Source organism: Equus caballus, chromosome 23, assembly GCF_041296265.1.
Source record: "Equus caballus isolate H_3958 breed thoroughbred chromosome 23, TB-T2T, whole genome shotgun sequence".
NCBI classification, from domain to species: Eukaryota; Metazoa; Chordata; class Mammalia; order Perissodactyla; family Equidae; genus Equus; species Equus caballus.
This window is the reverse complement of record NC_091706.1, coordinates 51,309,458-51,329,615: the sequence shown is the minus strand read 5'-3', so window position 1 is coordinate 51,329,615 and position 20,158 is coordinate 51,309,458. Positions and strand designations below refer to the sequence as shown.

The 20,158-nt window shown below is 41.6% G+C and overlaps 1 protein-coding gene and 1 long non-coding RNA gene across 8 annotated transcripts in view; one reads left to right on the top strand and one right to left on the bottom strand.

The window, feature by feature from the left end:
* Window positions 1-7,452, top strand: part of LOC138920296 (uncharacterized) — a 38,971-nt gene extending 31,519 nt beyond the window's left edge. The window contains exons 4-6 of the long non-coding RNA XR_011431202.1: window positions 3,377-3,570; window positions 5,878-5,938; window positions 7,297-7,452. This is a non-coding gene — a long non-coding RNA (uncharacterized lncRNA). The remainder of the gene's footprint in view (window positions 1-3,376; window positions 3,571-5,877; window positions 5,939-7,296) is intronic.
* ADAMTSL1 (ADAMTS like 1) overlaps window positions 1-20,158 on the bottom strand; it is an 859,827-nt gene that overhangs the window by 124,065 nt on the left and 715,604 nt on the right. For all 7 annotated transcript variants that reach the window (XM_070248240.1, XM_070248241.1, XM_070248242.1 and 4 more), the window contains 2 exons: window positions 15,236-15,446; window positions 905-1,084 (listed from right to left, as the gene is read on the bottom strand). In XM_070248240.1, the coding sequence (XP_070104341.1) occupies window positions 905-1,084; window positions 15,236-15,446 (391 nt within the window). The remainder of the gene's footprint in view (window positions 1-904; window positions 1,085-15,235; window positions 15,447-20,158) is intronic.

Genomic DNA, 20,158 nt, shown 5'->3' with positions numbered 1-20,158 from the left:
AATGGGATCAGCAAGGTCAATTCAAATGATGCTTATATGCAGGAAAGGAGAGGGTCTTGCATCTGGTTTTGATGCAGAGATTTTCACTTCAGGCCTAGTGATTCTGTTCTTGGCTAAGTTTGCTTGTGAGGCAGTCCTTTTGGGGGGACTTCTCTATGGAAGACACAGAGGCCTATGAAGCGGGGGAGTTGGAGGCAATTCAAAGAAGGAGTAAGGGCTGAAACAAGTTGAAGCTGGGTGTGAAGGAATTAATTGATGCTAGTGTAGGAACTATTTAGAAAGGTAGGTTAGTTGCGGCTGTATCCCTAACTTAGGAGGTAAGTCAGGAATGGTGAATGCTGATGCAGTCATCTCCCCAAATGCAAGGCAAGGGGGCAACTCAGGTTCTCTTGCCAAGAAGTTGTGGAAGTTTTGGAGTCAGGAAGCTGACAGCAAAGAGGCAGGATTTCGTTGGCCTTCTTTTCCTAATAAATCATGTTCCTTATTGTCCAGTAACTTGGAAGAGATGGACTAGAGATGCTTTGCCCTTGCTGAGTAGAGACTAGAAACATCTGGGAGGAGGAGGTGCAGGGAGGTGAGGAAGGCAGGTGTAGAGACAGAGGGAGAAGAACCCAGTGTTCTGAGAAGAATCCAGCACAAGTGAGGCCTGGCTTTGTTCCATGAGGAGTTTGTTTACAATTCCATGCATCCGAATATTAAGTAAAGGCTGGCTGCTTCACTCACGTCCCTGCAGCCTAGTTAAAAGCTAATTACACACTGTAGTATAAATGGTTACTAAAATACTGCTCCATAATGTTTGGAGGATTATTTTGTTCTGTTCTCGCCTTCTGTATGTATACATTTCTGGTGCTTTCTTTTCCTCCTTACGCCTGTTTTATTATCTCCTTCTGAGGAGCATACATACCTCTGTCCAGTCAGAGAGAAGCCACTCACTGGGACAGTCATCTTTCTTGCAGGCTTGCTGGGAGACAGGTTTTGAGGCTGAACAGAAGGTCTCAGGAAGCTCTAGGAAGCTGCCATCAGCCATGCGCTGTTTGCAAAGAACCTCACGCTTCTGGATGCCCCCTCCGCAGGTCCTGGAACACTGGGGAAGGAAGAGAAAGTCAACCCAACGTAGGACAGTAGAATGTCTGATTGCCAGTTCCTACCATAGCCTTGGCTGACTAAGAGTGAAAAAAGAAAAAAAAATAGAAAAAGGAGAAAAACCAGAAACCAGCCCAAAGGATTTTGCTTCCTCCCCTTGAAATGAATTTTGTAGCCAGATCTACACCTTCCGCTCTTAGTCTGAAGTATTTAACTAGAGCATCCAGGAATTTCAAGGGCCTTTAAATCTTAGAAAGTTGTTCCTAAACTATGATTTGCAGCCACCCAAGACCACTGGTTTAAAAGGTTAGTATAACAGAGTGTTAAACATATTTACGATCCAGTGAAAATAATCTGTGCTGCTTCCAGAATGAACGAGAGAGAGCTCCTACCATCAGTGTAAATCTGCAGGAATTAATCTGCAGAGAAGGCAGCCCTTTCCCTCTTTCTAAGCATAAACTTCCACCCTACCTTATTGGAGGGGCATTGGATATGAGGCCTGGTTTTCTGCAGAACTGCCCTAGAACACTTTTCTTGTAGGATTGGTGATTTCTTAGGGCAGTGGGAACAAAAGCCACTGAAATTTGGGATACAAGAAAAATAGCCTCATTTCACTGGTTTTCAGTGAGACCCCAATCAAACACATTGTTTGCATGTAAGTTAATAGTTCTAATCCAGTTGCATCAGGGGAGAGAGAGGCTCCCTGTGGCACAGACTGCTGGCTGTTACTCCAAGCATTTGTCCCCTCCCTTGCAATAGCAAAGGAATCTCCATTTTCCAGCTGGGCACATGACTTTTCAGCCTATGGCCTATACTTGCTGACCTCCCTTGAAGGTAGGCATGGCCACGTGACTAAGCGCTGACCAATGGGATACACATGGAAGGGTTGTGTGCAGCAATTTCAGGGAAACACCCAGAGAGAGTGTGGCATTTTCCCTTCTCTTTCTCCTTGTTGGCTGGAATGTGAACACGGATGTCTAAAATTTAATCTTCCATCTTGGACAGTGACAGGCAAAAAGATGGAAGCAGCCTTTCTTCCAGATTATGAAGCCACCATACCCAACCCTGGATGGCCTGTTTTTAAGTGAGAGAGAAATACTTTTCTCTTTTATTTAAGCCATTGTGACTTTGGGTTTTCTGTTACTTCCAGTCAGATCTAACCCTAGCGAATCTATGAACCTATGACTATTCTGTGCTGGGGATATTTTACTGTAAAAACTCTAAGGAGTGCTCTGCTTTCTTCAAGAATAGCCCATTTTCTTTCCCCTGCTGCTCTTGGTTCACCGGGCTCGCTGGGAAATCAGGCCTGGTTGTAGAAAGCATGAGAGTTTGTGCTGAAGGAGCTCCTCCTGCTACAGCAGTGGTCTCTCAGAACTCGTGGGGGTCTGTGCTCAGAACTGCAAGGGGGAATTGTGCCCACAGTCAAGATAGGATGGTGATACAGTGTCCTTGGATGCAGTCAGAACACTGCTGTGGCCCAGCTGTCACCTCTTACTCAGTGGTCCCAACCCTGGATGTACTTTAAAATCACCTGGGAGCTTTTAAAAAGCACCGAGGCCTGGTTCTCCTCTCAGATCCATTAAATCATCAACTCTGGGAGGCGGGTCCCAGACATCAGTCTTTTGACTTAAAAAAATGTTTTTTAAACATTGCAGGTAATTCTGTGCAACCAGGATGAGAACCATTGCTCTAAATGAATGCTTCTTCACCATTTCCAATGGGAATAAAATAAATGTGGGGGTGAAAACGTGGGAGCCAGAGAGGCCTCTGTTAGAACCAGGGGATGTTGGACCCCCCTGAGCAAGCATGCCCTTTGCAGTTGTGAATGTCTTGAGGTCACAGAGCTCCTGGATAAGGAAGTCATAAAAGCTATCCACCTTGTCTAGTTAGGGCTTTTAACTCTAGAGCCTTTCAAACCATCCAAACCAGTGGTGAACAACCTTTATTTGCAATTTAAATTTTAAAAACTTGGAATGAAAATAACCTTATTGAGTCTCATGGGAAAAAATGTATTTTCTTATGACTGGATTCAACTGCCTACCCACGGAGTAAAAGAAGGCTGATGATAAAGATGGAACCACCGTATGAGGTAGGTTTTATCCCCACTCTACAGATAAAGGAGCTGAGGCTAGAGAGGTGAAGTGACTCAACTAAGGCCCCAAAGGGGCCAGAACTGGTTTATTCCCATTCCATGCAATATTCCCCAAGCTCCTAATGAGCACCTGCTCTGGGCTGGGAGTGCTGGACACTGGAGAGCCAGTCTAAGCTCAGCTTCTCTTCCCTGTGGTTGCAGGAACTCCTCTCGGCTTCAGTGGAGGGTACTCTGACTGCTGCTTCATGCTGAAGACCCCAGGCCTTATAAGCACCAAGCCTGCCAAGAGCTTGGTCTCTCCCTGTCTCCCTACTAGAGGGGCGTGCTTCACAATGCAATCCTCAGCCTCCACTCTGTGACCATCTCTGACCCACCTGAGCCGGCCCATGATCCAGGTTGGGGACTAACATTCTAAAATAGTTCATTTACATTGTGGCAGCCCTGGAAATGTTTTCTCCCTAGACTCTTTGATTTCTCAGCTGAAAGGCTAATTTGAACGTGGCTGCTAGGCTATGCCATGAAGTTGGGTGGGTAGGTAGAGTACTGCAATTGTTACTCATTACAGATCAAAACAGTTCCTTCCAAAAGCCTGTCTCGTATGTCATTTAGCCTTAATGAAGGAAAAATCTATGGCCTCAGAGCTAGTGATTCAAGCTGTAAGTGGCCCACGTCTTCAGCTTCTCTGGCTCATTTCAGTGACTCTTTGACCTTCATTTTTCGGAGAAGCAAACTTTTCTTTTAGTTCTTGTTTACTAGCAGTTCAATAAACTCTTTAAGGATTTTGCTTCTTTAATGCATTTTCTACCCACACCGCCAAGCACAGTGCTTTTTTTGTGAATGTAAATTCTCAATAAATATTTGTGGAGTTGAATTAAAGTTGGTGGTTGGGGGAAATTTAAATTGGTGGCTAAGAATTCCATTTATTTAGAAAAACCCTTCTTGTTACTATGGACAGCTAAGGTTTTAAATTTGGTTTTATAGTCTTTTGCATGACTTCTTGGGTTCAGCCTTCTCTTATTTCTGTCAAATTCTCAGTTCTAACCAATGAGGTATTCTCTCATTAGATTAGTTATAACTTTTATTGTTCAGTCCTTCTTCAAAACTCTTATAACTAGACAACTAACCACGTGGATTATTGATTCCTAAGGATTTGCCAGACTTAAGGGCTGTGGTCTCCACAATTGTTTCCATTCTATGAATTATTAAAATTTTCATGAACTTAATGTAATTTTGTTCAAATCATAATTGTCTGAAAAAAAACAAGTTGATGCTGATGAGTCAAAAATTTAAATCTTAAGCTCTGATCATTCCCTCTGCCGACTCAACATGTCCACTTAAATGCAAACAGGCACTTTGACCTAAATATGTTCAAAATGGAACTTTGATTCTGCCCCTCCAACCTCACCCCAAATCTGCTCTCCTCTCAGTCTTCCTCATGCATTTAATGGTGCCATCTTCAAGACAAAAATTTAGGGAAGGTCCTTGAGTTTTTCCTTTTTCTCACCACCTCTTCCCTGACACTCAATCCATGAGCAAATACTTTCAGATTTGCCTCCAAAATAAATAAGCCTTACCTCCACAATAAATAATAAATTAGGATACCATCATCTCTTGCTTAGACTACTGCAAAGCTTCCTAACCATTTTCCCAGTTTCTAGTTTTCTCGGTTAGGTCCTAGAAAGCTAGAGAGGGCCACTCAATTTGAAGACAGTTCCTCTCTCCTTCTGATGGCCTGCTGAGAACTCCATTGATTTACCACAACTAGAAGACAGAGGGTAGGTTCTAAATAGGTCAGCCTCCTGGGACACAAGAGGAGAAGGCAGAGAATGGATCTATAGGAGCACTGGAAGATATTCAGCATATCATCTTACTCCCCTACAATCTATTCTCCACGCAATAGCAAGAGTGATGTTTTCAAAGCATAAATCAGATCATATAATTCCCATGCTTAAAACCTTTCAAAGGCCTCCTCTGGTGATTACAATAAAATCGAACTCCTCTAACTTTGATCTGCAAAGCTCTACATGTTCTGGTCCCTGCCCCAGGGGAAATTTGAGATTGTCTAACTCAAATCCTTCCAACTTCATTCATTTATTCAACACAAATTTATTAAATACCAATCATGGACCAAGCATGGTTCTAGCTTCTAGGAGTGAACAAGAGAAGCCTCACATGCCACTGCAATCTCATCTCATAAAACTCTCTCCTTTCCCTGCATATTCCAGCCACACTGCTTTTTTGTATTGTTTCTCCCACAGGAAGGACATTTGCACTTGCTCTTATCTCTAGTTAGAACACTCTTCTCTTACATATTCATGTGGCTGAGTCTTTCTAATAATTCAGGTTCAATTCCAGTCTCACCTGATTGGAGAGGCCATCTCTAACCTCCCAGCTAGGTTAGCCAAAGCAGTCTCTATCCTATTAACCTCATTTTATTTTATTTTTAAAATAGTGATTTAAATAGCTCTCATTCTTTTCAGAAATTATCGTTCACTAGACTATTCATTCTATGAAGGAGGAGATTTTGCTTCTCTTGTTGCTCATGTTAAGTGTTTGAGAATTGCATTCAAAACTCCCCACTATGAAATTGTTACATTTTTAATAAGAGACCTTAAGAGTGGATGACTCCATGTCTAGTTTTTTTCTTCCACATCCTCTCTCTTGTTTTTTCTTTTAAAATTAATGATTTGTTTTTTTCCCAGTAAAGAAGTGGTCAGGATATGAGCTGAACAGTAGAGTGACATTTTGTGACTGATGCTGGAGGTATGTGACATTTTGGTACGATCCATAAATATGTACACTGTAGTGAAAACGCAGTGTATTTTCCTGTGAGACAAGGAATGGCCGATTCATAAAATCATTATCCTCTAAACCTCACAATGACATCAAACCACTGTTCTTCCAATTCTCAGATTATAATTCACAGTCAAATTCCCCATGGGTTCTATTGAGTTTGTCAGGCGCAAAGAACATACCCCTGAAGTTTCTGTTAGCTATGACTGACATTTTAGACACTTCACTAGTGATGTCAGAAATGTGTTAGGAAATTCTCAATGCCCAGAAGATAAAATCTAGACTCCTGAGAAAGTCCTTCAGGTCCCTCACATCTAACCTGCATTGAGCTTCCCAGATAGTCTCCTTGCCAGCCTGCCCTGGGCCAGTGTATTAGCTACAATGGACAATTTGCCCATCCCTGGGCACAGAGATGCTCTCTGTTCAGGCCTTTGATCGTGGTGTTTACTCTGTGAGCAACGCCCTTCCCCTCCTTGCTCATCTAGAAACTTCCAAGACATCCTTAAAGACCCAGCTCAAAGGCCACTTCTTCACTAAAGCCTCCTCTAACCCCTCTGCCTCACAGTGAATGAATCACCTCCCATCTCACCTTGACTTTGGAAGGCACTGCATCTCTCCTATAAGGACTAGTCGATCATGTGCCTGCTATTTCCCTCCACCTCCCCGCACGAATGCAGGATTGTGCATCTTTTGAGGAAAGGGGATGTACTCATCTTTCTATTCCCCAGTGCCTAGTATACCATCTGGCAAAAAGCATACACTTCATAAATGTTTGCTGGATTGATGATTGGATGAACAAAAGCGCCCAAAATCCAGATGTTTAAAAGATGTAAAACCAACATCCAGCAGATGGGCTGAACACCCACCTCTTATCAGGCTATTTTATCATTAGCCAGAAGCTGCTTCTAAGTCAGTCAGCAGTGGGTTCCAGCCAGTGGCAGTGTGTGCTCTGACCCTCCAGGTATGGTAGATAGCCATCCTGCTGAACTAATATTGTCAGGAGTATTTGTCAGGGTTTCTTAAGAGCTTGTCTCGTCTTTGCTCAAAAAGTTTCCCTGGTGTGTTTACATTGATGAAAAGGTGTTTTTAGAAAACATTTAAAATTGGAGAAGATGAAATTTCAAATTAATAAAGGTTCCAAAGTCTGTGAGGACTTCATGAACATGTCAAAATTACCTGGTGAACCTGACAGTTTGGAAGGGAGAGGCAGAATGCAAAGAACACAGTTTTCTATTTATTTATGTATTTTTTTGCTGAGAAAGATTGTCCCTGAGCTAACATCTGTGCCAATCTTCCTTCATTTTTTCATATGTGGGACACTGCCACAGCATGAGTGGTGTAGGTCTGCGCCCAGGATCCAAACCCACAAACCTCAGGCCACCGAAGCACATGATCTTAACCACCATCCCATTGGGCCAGCTCCAAGAATATAATTTTTTTAAAGGAACAACAAGAGAAAATTAATAAAATTAAATGAAAAATGATTGCCTTTGTGAGTCATCATTTAAAAGAATATTGTGGTATGAAGAGGTCTATCTTTCATAAGGGGTATTTATTTTTAAATATATACCATAAACAGAATAAATAACAAAAAATAGTATTTATATTGCTTATCCTAGCTGCCATACATGTTTCATTATATAAGATCATGAATTCCTTTGTTTTATAAGAAAAGTAAAAATTATACAAGAAGGAGAACACTTAAAAGTTATGTTCCTATAGAAAAATACAGTGGCTCAAGTGTTGTGTGTTTTTAGAGATTTTTCCCAAGATCAGCACATTAATAAATTCTGCTCGTATGGACACTTTTGGTTTCATCTCGGTAGTTTAATTTACTGAGAGCTGAGCTCATTTTCTTGGGACCTCAAGACATATATTGAGCCCAACAAAATAATGTTTATGTTCTATTTCCGAGGTCAACTTTCCAGTTTTAACATAATGTGCTCTGCTTATAGCTTCTAACTCATTTCATTGATTTCTTCATTCACTCATTCATTCTTTCATCAAACATTTATTCAGTACTTACTGAGTGCCAGGCACTGTATTAGGTGCTGGGGATTAAGATGATTAATAAATGGTTACTATACCCCAAGTATTTGCAGTGCAGTCAGGAAGAAAAAATGACTGTCAAATATGATCAGTTCACAAAGAGACAATATAGAGGAGAGCACAATTCAGTCTTTCCAGAAAATTTGGGAAGGCTCTACAGAGGAAATGACACTGCAGGGGCTGGCCAGGGAGATAAGGAGGGTTGGAGCATCAGATTATGTGTGCAGAGACCAGGCTATGAAGGGCATGGCATGTTAAATAACTCTGAGAAGCCCTGAGAAAAATGGAGCACAGGCTTCATGGGGAACGGTAGTTGGGAAATGAGACTGAGAAGCCAGATGAGGGGCAGACAGTAAAGGGATTTAGACATAATTTGAACTTAATCTTAAGACCCTGGGGTGTCATTAAGGGTTTTAAAGTAGGCGGTAACATGATCTAATTTGCATAAAATGACTCAGGCGGCACAAACCAATGGGTCCCAAAGACTACTGCCCTGTGAGATGCTAATAGGTATACCATGGGAAAAGGGCTTCCTGGTCAAAAAAGTCTAAATAACACTGTATACCTCAGACCTATTTGGGGGTTCTCAGCACATATTACTATTTTAAGGGCTCAACAGATGGCCTGTAGTAAAGAAACATCAATACCAGGTTGGGAAACACTGGATGAGAGTTAAGCCAGACAACACAGGGAGACCAAGTAAAGGCTGTAATGGTTTGCTTAGTTGTGAGGACTGGAACCAACACAATGGGAGAAGGATTAGAAAGGAAGAGAGCAGTTGGTGTTGGTGAGAATATAGGAGGTAGAATCAACCAGATCCAGGTGTTGGCTGAGTGTGAAGGACAAACGAGGCTGAGACGGCCCCGGAAGATTCTAGCTACAGAAGAGGCTGGATGGTGCTGTCACCCAAACCACAGGATCCGTGAAGAAAGACCAGGTCTGCTGGGGAAGGTGGCGGTAGGATGTTACTGAGCTTGGTGTTAGACCTTTGGACTTTGAGGTAACTTTGCGATACACGAGTTTGAGAGGTTCTAAAGGTGGTTAGAGGCAGTGGGTGGCGTATAACAGAGGTTGAGAGTGAGCCGAACTGAATTAGGGCTCAGAGAAACAAAGAAAAGGACGTCTGGAATCTCACTAAACAAAATTATTAAAATGAGAACAGAATTTCTACCCCAACCATTTTGTGGATTTGAATTACCTTGTTCATCTAATATCAACTAAGCTTTCTTAACCCCGGAAGTCCAAGAAGTGTGCAACGTATCTTCTGGGTTTAATATTCCTGTTAGTATGTGAAGCATGGGTTGCACACCCACTAAATTTCAGAGCAACTATTACAAAGAGTTGTCTGCTAACTAATAAATAAAAAAAACTCGTGAATTTTGACTTCTGATCTCTGTTTTGCTTACATTTGCTGTTGCTTCTAAAGGTAGTCCATTTCCTTATAAAATACGCTACAAAAATAGATAAAAATCATAATATAGATTTTTTCCTCCCAGGATACAACATTTTTAATAAACATGGTCTCTAACTTACCAGGATTTATATTTTAGTCACTGGAATATAACAAAACTGATGACTAGATCAACTCTTTCTGCCAGAATTCAGCCCTCTAATCCAGACTAAAGTCATTCTTTTCGGTGTGTGTATAAAATCAAGAAAACAAAAAATTTAATTCTCAAGCATTTAGAGTTATCATTAAAATTCTCTTTTTTCTTACTATTACCAGCAAGGACTCTTCTCTCAGATACCTTTTTACACAGCTAAACTACAGGCATTTTGAATTGTAACCCTGATTAAAAAAATGGTTTACGGGGAAATGGCCACATAATCAGAGCTTTAAGCACGAAGGAAATAGGGGCTGTGGTTGTTTCCGTCTCTGCACAGATGTGTGCAATATGTGTGTACAGTTGGTGGACACAATCCTCAACATAAAACATAAGCAATATAGAGAAATATAAATTATGCTTCATAGTGGACTCCGTAATTCATATCAATTTAACCCTTCCAGCACCTGTCTCTTTTTCTCTCATTTCTCTTTTTAAATTTATTTTTTAGAATGAAAACAAATAAAGAAAGAAGATTGATGCATGTGAAATTCACAGAGAGTAGCAAGGAGAGTGGCAGTAGAAGGTAGATTGCTAATCTCAAGGACCTTGTGCTAACAGAGACTAAAGCTTAGCCCACAATATAGCAGATTGTGGTTGGCTGAGCAATGACCCCAAAGACATCTATGTCCTTTTCCCTGGAGCCTGTGAACATGTTACCTTACACAGTCAAAGGGACTTTGCAGATCTGATTAAGTTAAACATCTCGAGATGGGGAGATTGCCTGCATTACTCAGGTGGGCTTAGTGTAGTCACAATGGTTCCTATAAAAGGGAGGCAGGATGATGCGAGTCAGAGGGAGAGGATGAGAGGTTGGAGTGCTTTGGAGATGGAGGAAGGGGCTGTGAGCCAAAGGAGCCAAGCAGCTTTTAGAAGCTGGAAGAGGGAAGGGAATGGGTTCTCCCCGAGAGCCCCCAGAAGCAATGCAGGCCTGCCAACACCTTGATTTCAGCCAAGTGAAACTAATTTCAGACTTCTGACCTCCAGAGCTCTAAGATAGTAAATTCATCTTGTTTTCAGCCACTAAATGTTTGGTGATTTGTTACAGCAGCAACAGGGAACAGCCACAGATTAACTGCCCTGGATAAGGCAACAAATACCGAGTTTTATGTAAACTGCTGATTTTAGGGCTGGTATCAGATTTCCTCACAGTTTAATACTTTAGAGCAAACGGTAAAGAGGTCTTGGGAAAGCTGCATGGCACAGTGGAAAAGAGAATGGAGTTTGAAGCCTCCAGACCCTGTTTTCCATTTACAGGCTATGTGACCCAGCGCCAGTGCCACCTCTCTGAGCCTTCTTTCCTCACAGGGTTGTTTAGCGATTAAAAGGGAAAAGGCAAGAGCAGTAGAATGAGTTGCATTACATGAAATTTGAATTCATGTTAACCTCACAGGTCTTCAGGTTCCTAATCTGTGAAATGGGGATAATAGTAATAACTGTCACATAGGATAGTGAGAATTCAGTGAATTAAATATGTAAAGTACCTAGAGCTGTGCTTGATACATAGTAAGGGCTGCTCTTATTAAAATGAGAAGTTCCCTTGGTTTCTGCCGTCATTGACATTATGGTCTAACTCAGAAGATCCAAGGGGAATGCCTGTCCAGGTGAGGTGGTATGTGACGGCTAAATGAGCAGCACTGATCATCAAGACCATGTGGCTTCAGTGTGGGAGGACAGTAGACGAGTCCTGGTAGAAGAGGTAAGACTCCTGCCCAATTTGACAAGCAGGGGCGAGGGGAACTGCATGTGGGCAGGGAGAAGTGTGTGCAGATAGGAAGGTAAAGCAGCGATGAGAGCACCATGACTGGAGATGGGCAGGGGCAGAGGGGCAGGGGGATGAGCCCTGACTAAGCCACGTGGCTTTATTTTTTATTTTTTATGGCAATGGAGAGTCATTGAAAAAAAATCCCAGCAGAAGACCATCCTGATCAAAATATCTCAGACTGACTTATGAGATACATAAAGTGGTTCTCAGTCATGGGGCTGTAATAGACCAGCATGATACGACCCTTGTGAGGTGTCTAAAAAGTGATATATAGCCAACAACCAAAGATGCTGCTGCTGCTGAGTGTATGTATTTAATAAACTAGAGAAGATTCAGCAGACTAATGTACTAAATATGTGTTTCAAAAGCCAACTGAACACAAACCAACAAGATATTAAAACTAAATTGATAAAGATAAATATTAAATGTCTTTCACACAAGACCAGAGATAAAAGCCAAGGGATGCAGTATTAAGAAGTAGAACTGAAATAAAGAAGGCTCCCTAAACCAAAGCCAGGATTTTTGCTTCATTTCTGCCTAATTGTTTCTAAAATAAAAATTTTAACGTAAATACTTGGACTCCAGGCTAGTCCTCTCCAGAACTGCAGAATGTGTAAATATTGGCCATTTCCCATTTGTCAGGCAAATGCTCTATAAAGGACAAAGGAGGTTGCATTCCTTATCTGGCAAACGACAATTCATGTAATTTACGCTTTTCTTTTCCAGGAGGAAAAGCAAATGCATGAGGTCAGTGGAAGCCCAGTGTTCAAACAGCAAAAATGGGGAGTTTCTCTCTTCAAACAGGCCAATATCTATCAGGGTTGTTATCTGCTTCCCTTTAAATGAAGAATTTGATGCCCCATCTCCCTTTCTTTCATATGAAAAATGACTGTAAGCTGGGTGTTGAAGGATTAGAGACCTTAGCACTATCCTCCAGTAGATGGAAGCAGCTAAATGGAGAAGACCATGTGAGTGCACAGCAGGTTCCCTTGTCCCAACAAGGACTGCCAAGGAAGCCGAGGGCCAACCAGGCAAATGGATAGTCAATAGCTGGTATCTTAACTAATTGGTGTCCTAAGATGACAGCCAACTAGCTCGGAGACACCTAAGTTACTCTTGACTTATTTCACCATCTAGCATAAACAGTGACTTCCTCTCTTTTAACAAGTGGTCAGTAATAGCTTATTTTACCTAACAAAGCCTGATTAAAGAAGAAGGATTCTAGGAGATAATGCAATAAGAATAGGCTATTGTTTCTTCTAGGTTTAGAGAGATTCCTAACAGTGGCCAAGGATTCTTAAAACAGACTGTATGCCCCAAATGCTTAAAGGGATTTTATCTAGAGGATAAAATCACTGGTGGCTTTCACTTCCTTGTTCTTTATTTCTTGTTATGTCTGAATATATTTCACAATCATTACGTATTGGGTATGAAAGAAGATGCTTTTTAAAGATCTTAACAAATGGTAGTCAGTGGCTCATTGAATAAGCTTCAACGAACTGTTTGCTATTAGTTTCATGATTTGTAAAATGGACTTAAATTTGACTCATCCTCAAAAGCTTCCCCCTAATGGAAGGAAATAGAAAAAGTTTTTGAAATAAATTCATGTCTTAACCAGCCTAATGTAGATGGAAAATGGAAGAACAATTGACTCTTTGGAAATCCACTCTTTCAAATAGGGACACTGGGCATGGGGGTGGTGGTAGTGGCAATAGACCAAAAAAGTCATGTATATGGATGTGCTCTAAAAACTAAAAAAAAACATCATAGGTCACTGCCATTATTCAGCAGCATGTGTGGCTATTGAAAAGAGGTTGGCGTTTCACTAAGTTTCACTGCCAGGTCAACATTAGGACCTATAACCATGAAACAAACCTATCAGTAAGATATAAAGTTGGAATTTTCAGGGCATGTGGGGCAGTATTCTTGATCTATTCATTCATTTTGTCATCCAATAAACAGTTTATCCAGAACTTACTGTGTACCAAACAGCAACACAAATTAATAATATAGGGACTTAATACAACTTTGGAGGTTGATTTGAGCTGATTCTGGGTCTTTTCTCAGGGTTGGCATGAGTTAGTGGTTCAGTTTAAGGTCAGGAATTCATTCCAGTTAAAGGTGACAGTATAAATGCATTAGATCAAGATATCTGGGTTCTGGACCAGACTTTATGATCTTGGGCAAGGTGATATCGAGGCCACAGTTACATCATACGTAAAACAAAGGGGCTTATATATAATCCCTGAGGGTCCTTTCAGCCATAGTAGTCTCTGACAACGGGGTATAGTGGAAATGATCACACAAAACTGGATTGATGGGAATCCTGAATTTGCTACCTGTATGAGCCTCAATTTCCTCAAACCTAAAACGAAGATAATAAAACCTACTTTTCACTGGATTATTGTAAGGATTATCTTCAATTAGGTGTGAAATAATATATATTTCTTAACAGAACACTGGTACATAGATGTTCAAAACATATTACATTCTCATGACTTCCACAAACCATGACACAGTAGCATGGAATTTATGAACTTAGCCAGGTACATTTAAGCTCTAAAAGAAAATACATAGTCTGGACGCTTTACACTGTAGCGTTTTGCTCACTCATTACTATTTGATTCTTTGGGCACTTAATGAAATCACAGCCCCAAGATAGGCAAGGAGAAGGAAGGCGCTCTGCCAACTGCTTTGAGAAAGCGTGGAGATGTGTGGAAATGGCAGCCCCCTCTCAGCACTGAGGCAAGGGTGCTGCTATGCTCTCTCCTTCTCAGTCGGATGACCATATAATTTATCATTCTAATTGGGTCACTTTTAAGAGTGAAAAACTGTTTGAGTAAAACGGGGATGTATGCCCCCCTCACCTTTCAGGTTTACTTTTTGCGACCACTGTTGTCACTTTAAAGCTACATCTGATATCCTAATGGAGAGAAAATTGCAAAATGAGATTCTATCCAAATAATCTAAAATCCTTCTGTGTTTTTTAAAGGCATACAAAAAGATTATTTAACTAAAGTTTGATAAATATATACTAATTTTTAAATAGGATTTATGACAAAATAGTTGTGTTTGTATTATTATAATGGATGTTTTAGAGTGGGGTCAGCAAAGTTTTTCTGTGAAAGGACAGAGTAAATATTTTAGGTTTTGTGGGCCATCTGGTCTCTATCACAGCCATGCAGTTCTGCCCTTGTAGTGCAAAGCCCACCACAGACAGTATATAAAAGAATGGGTGTGGCTGTGTTCCAATAAAACTTTATTTACAATAACTGGCTGTGAGCTGGATTTGGCTTTGGGCTGCTGTTTGCCAACCGCTACTTCCAAATAATAGTTCTGGGGCTTTTGGAATTCATAGAAAATAAAGGAAAATTTTAAAAGTCTGGAATTGACTCAGGATTTCTAACTTTTTTTGACTAAGTAATTATGTTTAAAAAAAGAATGAAAAATCAGTGGCTAGTATTTTTATCTCTTAGAATTTTAATTAGCAAAAAACTAGAAAGGGCATGAATTCAGAACAAATTTAATTTTATGGAAAACCCACCCCTGGTCCTTATTTTTTAAATTTTTTCTTAGCCTGGTGAAAACTTTGGAGTGAATAGGCTCAGGTTAATAGATGGTTCATTTGAGTTGCTTTTGGAGGTTACTTCGTGTGCCACAGTAGAAAGAATGTGGTATTTGTAATGAAAAGATCTGGGTTTGAGGACATTTGGGGTAGTACGAAGAAGGGAGGGATGAATAGACTTTCAATATTCCTCTAAAGGGACAAAGCTACTCCAAGAGACCGTCCCCTGTCCAGAATCACTGCTGCAAACACAAACTCCAAGAGTGAGTAACTCTGGAACTCACCAGCTGCCATTGCGCAGGGTACCAGGCTGGAGGGCAGTTGAAGCGGTTACAAGCCTGTACTGTGCTGGGCTTGGGCTGGCGACACAGCTCATCAGCAAGGATTACTGTCTCATTCATCTCTCTGGAAAGTAGGTGGGAGCAGAAGACGTCTCTGGTCTGCAGGCCAACCCCACAGGTGAGACTGCATGGACTCCACTTGCCAATTTCCCACCTGGGAAGAAATCAGAGAGAAAGAGGACACCTTGAGCACCTGTGCAGAGAACATTTCCTGTGACGTCATGTGTTGCTAATGGAGTAAAGACGCCTAACTGGGAATGTGGACAATTTCAACACAAGATTAGCTGGGATTTTTATCCCAACCCTAGAACCCATCCTCTCCTTTCATGTTCTAGAATTCATTTAGAATAAAGCAAAGAAGGTGATAAAATGGAGCATCCAATTTTACCCACAAAATTATCAAGAATGGTCACAATCATGTCTATTTTGATGGAACATATAAACTTCATCAAAATAAGTGGGGGGTTATGCTACATAAGACATAGGCTGAGCACATGAAAGCTTGGGCTCTGCGTATTGAACAGTGGGTCTAGAAGAAGCCTTTCTGCTAATTTCTCTAATCCTCATTCTTAGCAAGACTGGAAAATTTGTGCTTGTTTTTCTTTGGTTTCAAAGTGAAAGGTTGTTGGCTCCAACTTCCTTCAAACTTCCATCATAGCACAGAAATGTCTCTGTCTTATGTATAAATATCATCGCTGCCTGGGACTGGAGAATGTAACAAAAGTGAAGGTTCCTAAACAGATCAGTCTTCTTGAGGGGAAATAGGTGGAGAGGACGGCTCATTATCTGGAAGTAGAAGTCAAATACATATGGATGAGCAGAGTGCAGGAACTGGCCATTCCAAACAACCAAGTCTTGAGAAGTACACAGTGAGCTAAGACCCTGTAAAAATAGTCCCATTGCGTTTCCCTGTTGCTGCAGCCTCCACAATGAGAATGATAAGGAAAAAGTTCAGTTGCTCGGGCTCTGAGTCAGAAGTGTTCTTTAATGATCAGTTTTAGAAAGTTCTGTTTACAATGTGAGGCACAAAAATTCTACAAATAGGAGTTAGCCAAGAAAAACACGGCAAGTACATCCTTCAGTAGCTAGGCCAGCCTACCTTCCTTAGCTAACCCTGAAAATTGGTTTAAAAAAATCTGTGGCCTTAAAGTTTTTTGTCAGACTGTTAAATTGAGTGTATACTCCCTCAATCTCTTCCCGCTACTCTGATATGTAACTACTTTTCTAACCCCTATTTCCACTACCTCCTTTCATCTATTGCTGTTAGGGCTCTCAAGTTGATTCCAACTCCTAGTGACCCTGAGTACAGCAGAGTGGAACACTGCCCAGTCTTTTTGTGCCATCTTCTCACCTTCTTGCACTCCACTGAAACCTGTCCATCATGGGTGACCCTTTAGGGGTTATGAAATACTAGTGGCTTAGCTTTCAGCACCACAGCAATACAGTATGACAACCAATAGATGGGTTGTGCGGTTCCCTGACCAGAAATGAACCCGGGCCGTGGCAGTGAGAGGACAGAATCTTAACCACTAGACTATCAGGGCTGGCTTTCTCTCATTCACCCTATGTTTAAGCCACATCTGTAGCAAACTACTTTGTTATTCTCAAATTCATGCCCCCTGGGTTCCCAGTTCTGTCTTTACTCAAGCTGTTACTCCTAATTTGGAATACTTTTTGTCCTTTCCTTGCCCCTCAAAATTTCTTCCATTTCTATACCTCCAAATTTGATCTATAGCTAAAGGGTTGTATCCATACCCACTCCAGACACTGATCATTCTCTCAAATGTATTACAATTATTTTTCCTGTCAAAGGCCCTACTGGAGTATAAACCTCTTGAAGGCAAGGTCTGTGTCTGAGTTTTGTATCTCTCATAGGGTTCATCATAGCACCTTCTAGAGAGTTGATGTATATGGTTAATAATTTCCTGATAAATTAGCAAATGGAAGGGACCTACCATCATACAGGACACTTTACACACATTATGTCATTTAATTACCTCCACAACAACAGGAGATAAGCTCTAATGATTTCCCCAATTTTACAGTTGAGGGAATCTTAGAATCCAAGATGCTGACTTGCCCAAGTACCAATAATTAATAAGTAGTGACTCCAGGATTCAACTTGGGTGTGTCTGGCTCCAAAGCCTTTGTACTTTCTATTATACCATGCTGCCTCTTGAACATTGTCCTATAAACATTCACAGAATTTTAAGAATAGAAGCGGAGGCTGGATTGAATATTTTTCTTTTAGATCCTTGTGTGAATTTCTATAAACTTATTTTTAGATCCCTAGCTTGGGTTAATTCCAAGCTTTAAAATGTTGTGGGTTCTTGGTTTTAAAATATATCCATACATTCTTTGCAACTCTGCACTTCTAAAGATGGAGTCTTGAGTATGGGCTGAACTTAGTGGCTCGCTTGTAATGAACAGGATGGGGCAGAAGTGATGCTATGTCACACCCAAGGCTTAACCATAAAAAGGATATAGCTTCCGCTTGGCTTTCTCTGACTGCTCACTCTGGGGAAAGCCAGCCATCATGTCATGAGGACACTCAGACCGTCTTAAGGTAAGTCCACATGCAAAGGAAATGAGGCTGCTCACCAACAGTCAGTACCAATTTGCCAGTCATGTGAGTGAGCAACCTTGAAAGCAGATCTGCTGGAGCCAGTCCGGCCTTCCAATGACTGTAGCGTCATGGGAGACCTTGAGCCAGACCTACCTTTCTAAGCGGCTCCTGAATTCCTCACTTATTAAACTGTGAGAGGTAATAAATGTTTATTTGTGTTGTGAGCTCCTAGGTTTTGGGGAAATTTGTTATGCAACAATAGACAACTAATAGTGTAACCATGAGCCCTTGAGGACCAGTTCAACTGGCTCCGTCTCTTATCAACAGAGTGATTAAGAATTGTCTTTCAGAAAACGTGCAAAGTCATGTAGCCAGAGCATGTGCAGAAGAAGAAATTTTCACCAGAAAGGACTGTGGAACCAAAGGACTGAGTCATGACTAGAACTTGAAAGTCGGACTCTTAGCAGAAGTGAGGGGTCTCTCATTCAGGAAGATCCGGTGTTAAAATTCTTCCCCCACCTCATCATAAATGTTTAGTACCCTATCGCAAAAGTTTAGAACCTCATCAATGTTTAGAATCCTGTCATAAATCTTTAGAACCTTACCATAAATGCTTGAAGCCCACAAATCAAAACCTGTCCCATCAGCACTTCCACATGCCAGCCTGTTCTCCCTAACCTCTTAAATTTCACCCCAAATCCTGAATTGGGGAGACAGAGCTGAGGGCACACACTCCCTGTCTCCCTGCAGGCCCACCTTGAAGAATAAAGCTGATGTCTTTTCACAAAGGCCGATGCCCTAATTAATTGGCTAACTGCCTTGGGCAAGAGAACTCCAATTTTGTGCAGTAACAATACAAGTATATAGTCTCCCTCCAAAATGTGCATATATTCATCAAAAGACATATACAAGAATATTCAGGGCCAGCCTGGTGGTGCAGCGGTTAAGTTCACACATTCCACTTTGGTGTCCCAGGGTTTGCAGGTTCAGATCCTGGGTGTGGACCCAGCACTGCTTGTCAAGTCATGCTGTGGCAGGCGCCCCATATATAAAGTAGAGGAAGATGGGCATGGATCTTAGCTCAGGGCCAGTCTTCCTCAGCAAAAAGAGGAGGATTGGCAGCAGATGTTAGCTCAGGGCTAATCTTCCTCAAAAAAAAAAAAAAAAGAAAACAAAACAAAAAAGAATATTCAAAGCAGCACTATTCATAATAGCCCAGACAGGGAATAACCCAAATGTCCACCAACAGTTGAATGGATAAAAAAGTATGATATATTCATACAATACTATAAAACAATGAGAATAAACTACAAGGATGAGTCTCACAAACATAAAATTGAGTGAAGAAAGCCACAAGTGCAAAAATTCATACTGTGATTTCGTTTATATAAAGCTCAAAAACCAGAACTAATCTATGCTGTTAGAAGTCAGGAGAGTGGCTATGCTTGGCGGGCAGAAACTAGAAGAGGCGTATGAGGGGAAGGCTTCCAGGATGTGATCTTGATCCAGCTGCTGGATCTGGATCCACTTTGTGAAAAATCACCAAGCCCTACATGTAGGATTTGTGCACTTTTCTTTCTGTTATGCTTCAAAAAAGAATGGTTTTCCACTTTTAAGCGAAACACTAAAATGTTGTGGGGGTAGAATAAAATTCAACAACCATGGCCACCGCTGACGACCCCTCTGTCTCATAGAGGAGCTGTCTACACAGCGAATGCTGTGCCAAGGTTACAACTTGACATGGTATAGACTCTACACCTCTTCTGTCCCCACCTCTGGCAGAAATTCAGTCCCTGGGACCTTGAAGCAGAAGCATTTTGGCAGGCATGAGGCCACTTCAGCACTGCTCAGAGAAACTCACCAACCAGACATATCTGCCTACCCATGATAAAAATACACTACATTCTCAAGAGAGGAGGTCAGCGGAAGCTATCTGTGTATTAAGCACTTTGCTGATTCTGGGTTGAAAGTATGTGAATCAACTTTGGTCAGAAAAGGGAAAACAGAAACTCCACCTCGACTTCTCCCCTCTGTAGAGGCTGCAATTGGGAGCCTTGGGGCTGACCGGCTGCTGATAGCCGCCTGCCTGCATTCTGTACCTTTGGCTGTTCCTGAGGGAGGGACTACAGGCCAGAGGGAGCCAGCCTGGGGACAAGAGCGGCTGTGGCTGGGCAGCCTGTGAGACACTTACAGGCCTTTCCTGGGATTCTGGGGCCTGGCTTCTGTATAAGTCCAGTGCTGACGGGGGAGGAGCTCTGGTCTAGGCATCAGAGGGTGAGGGCAATAATGCTCTTCCTCCA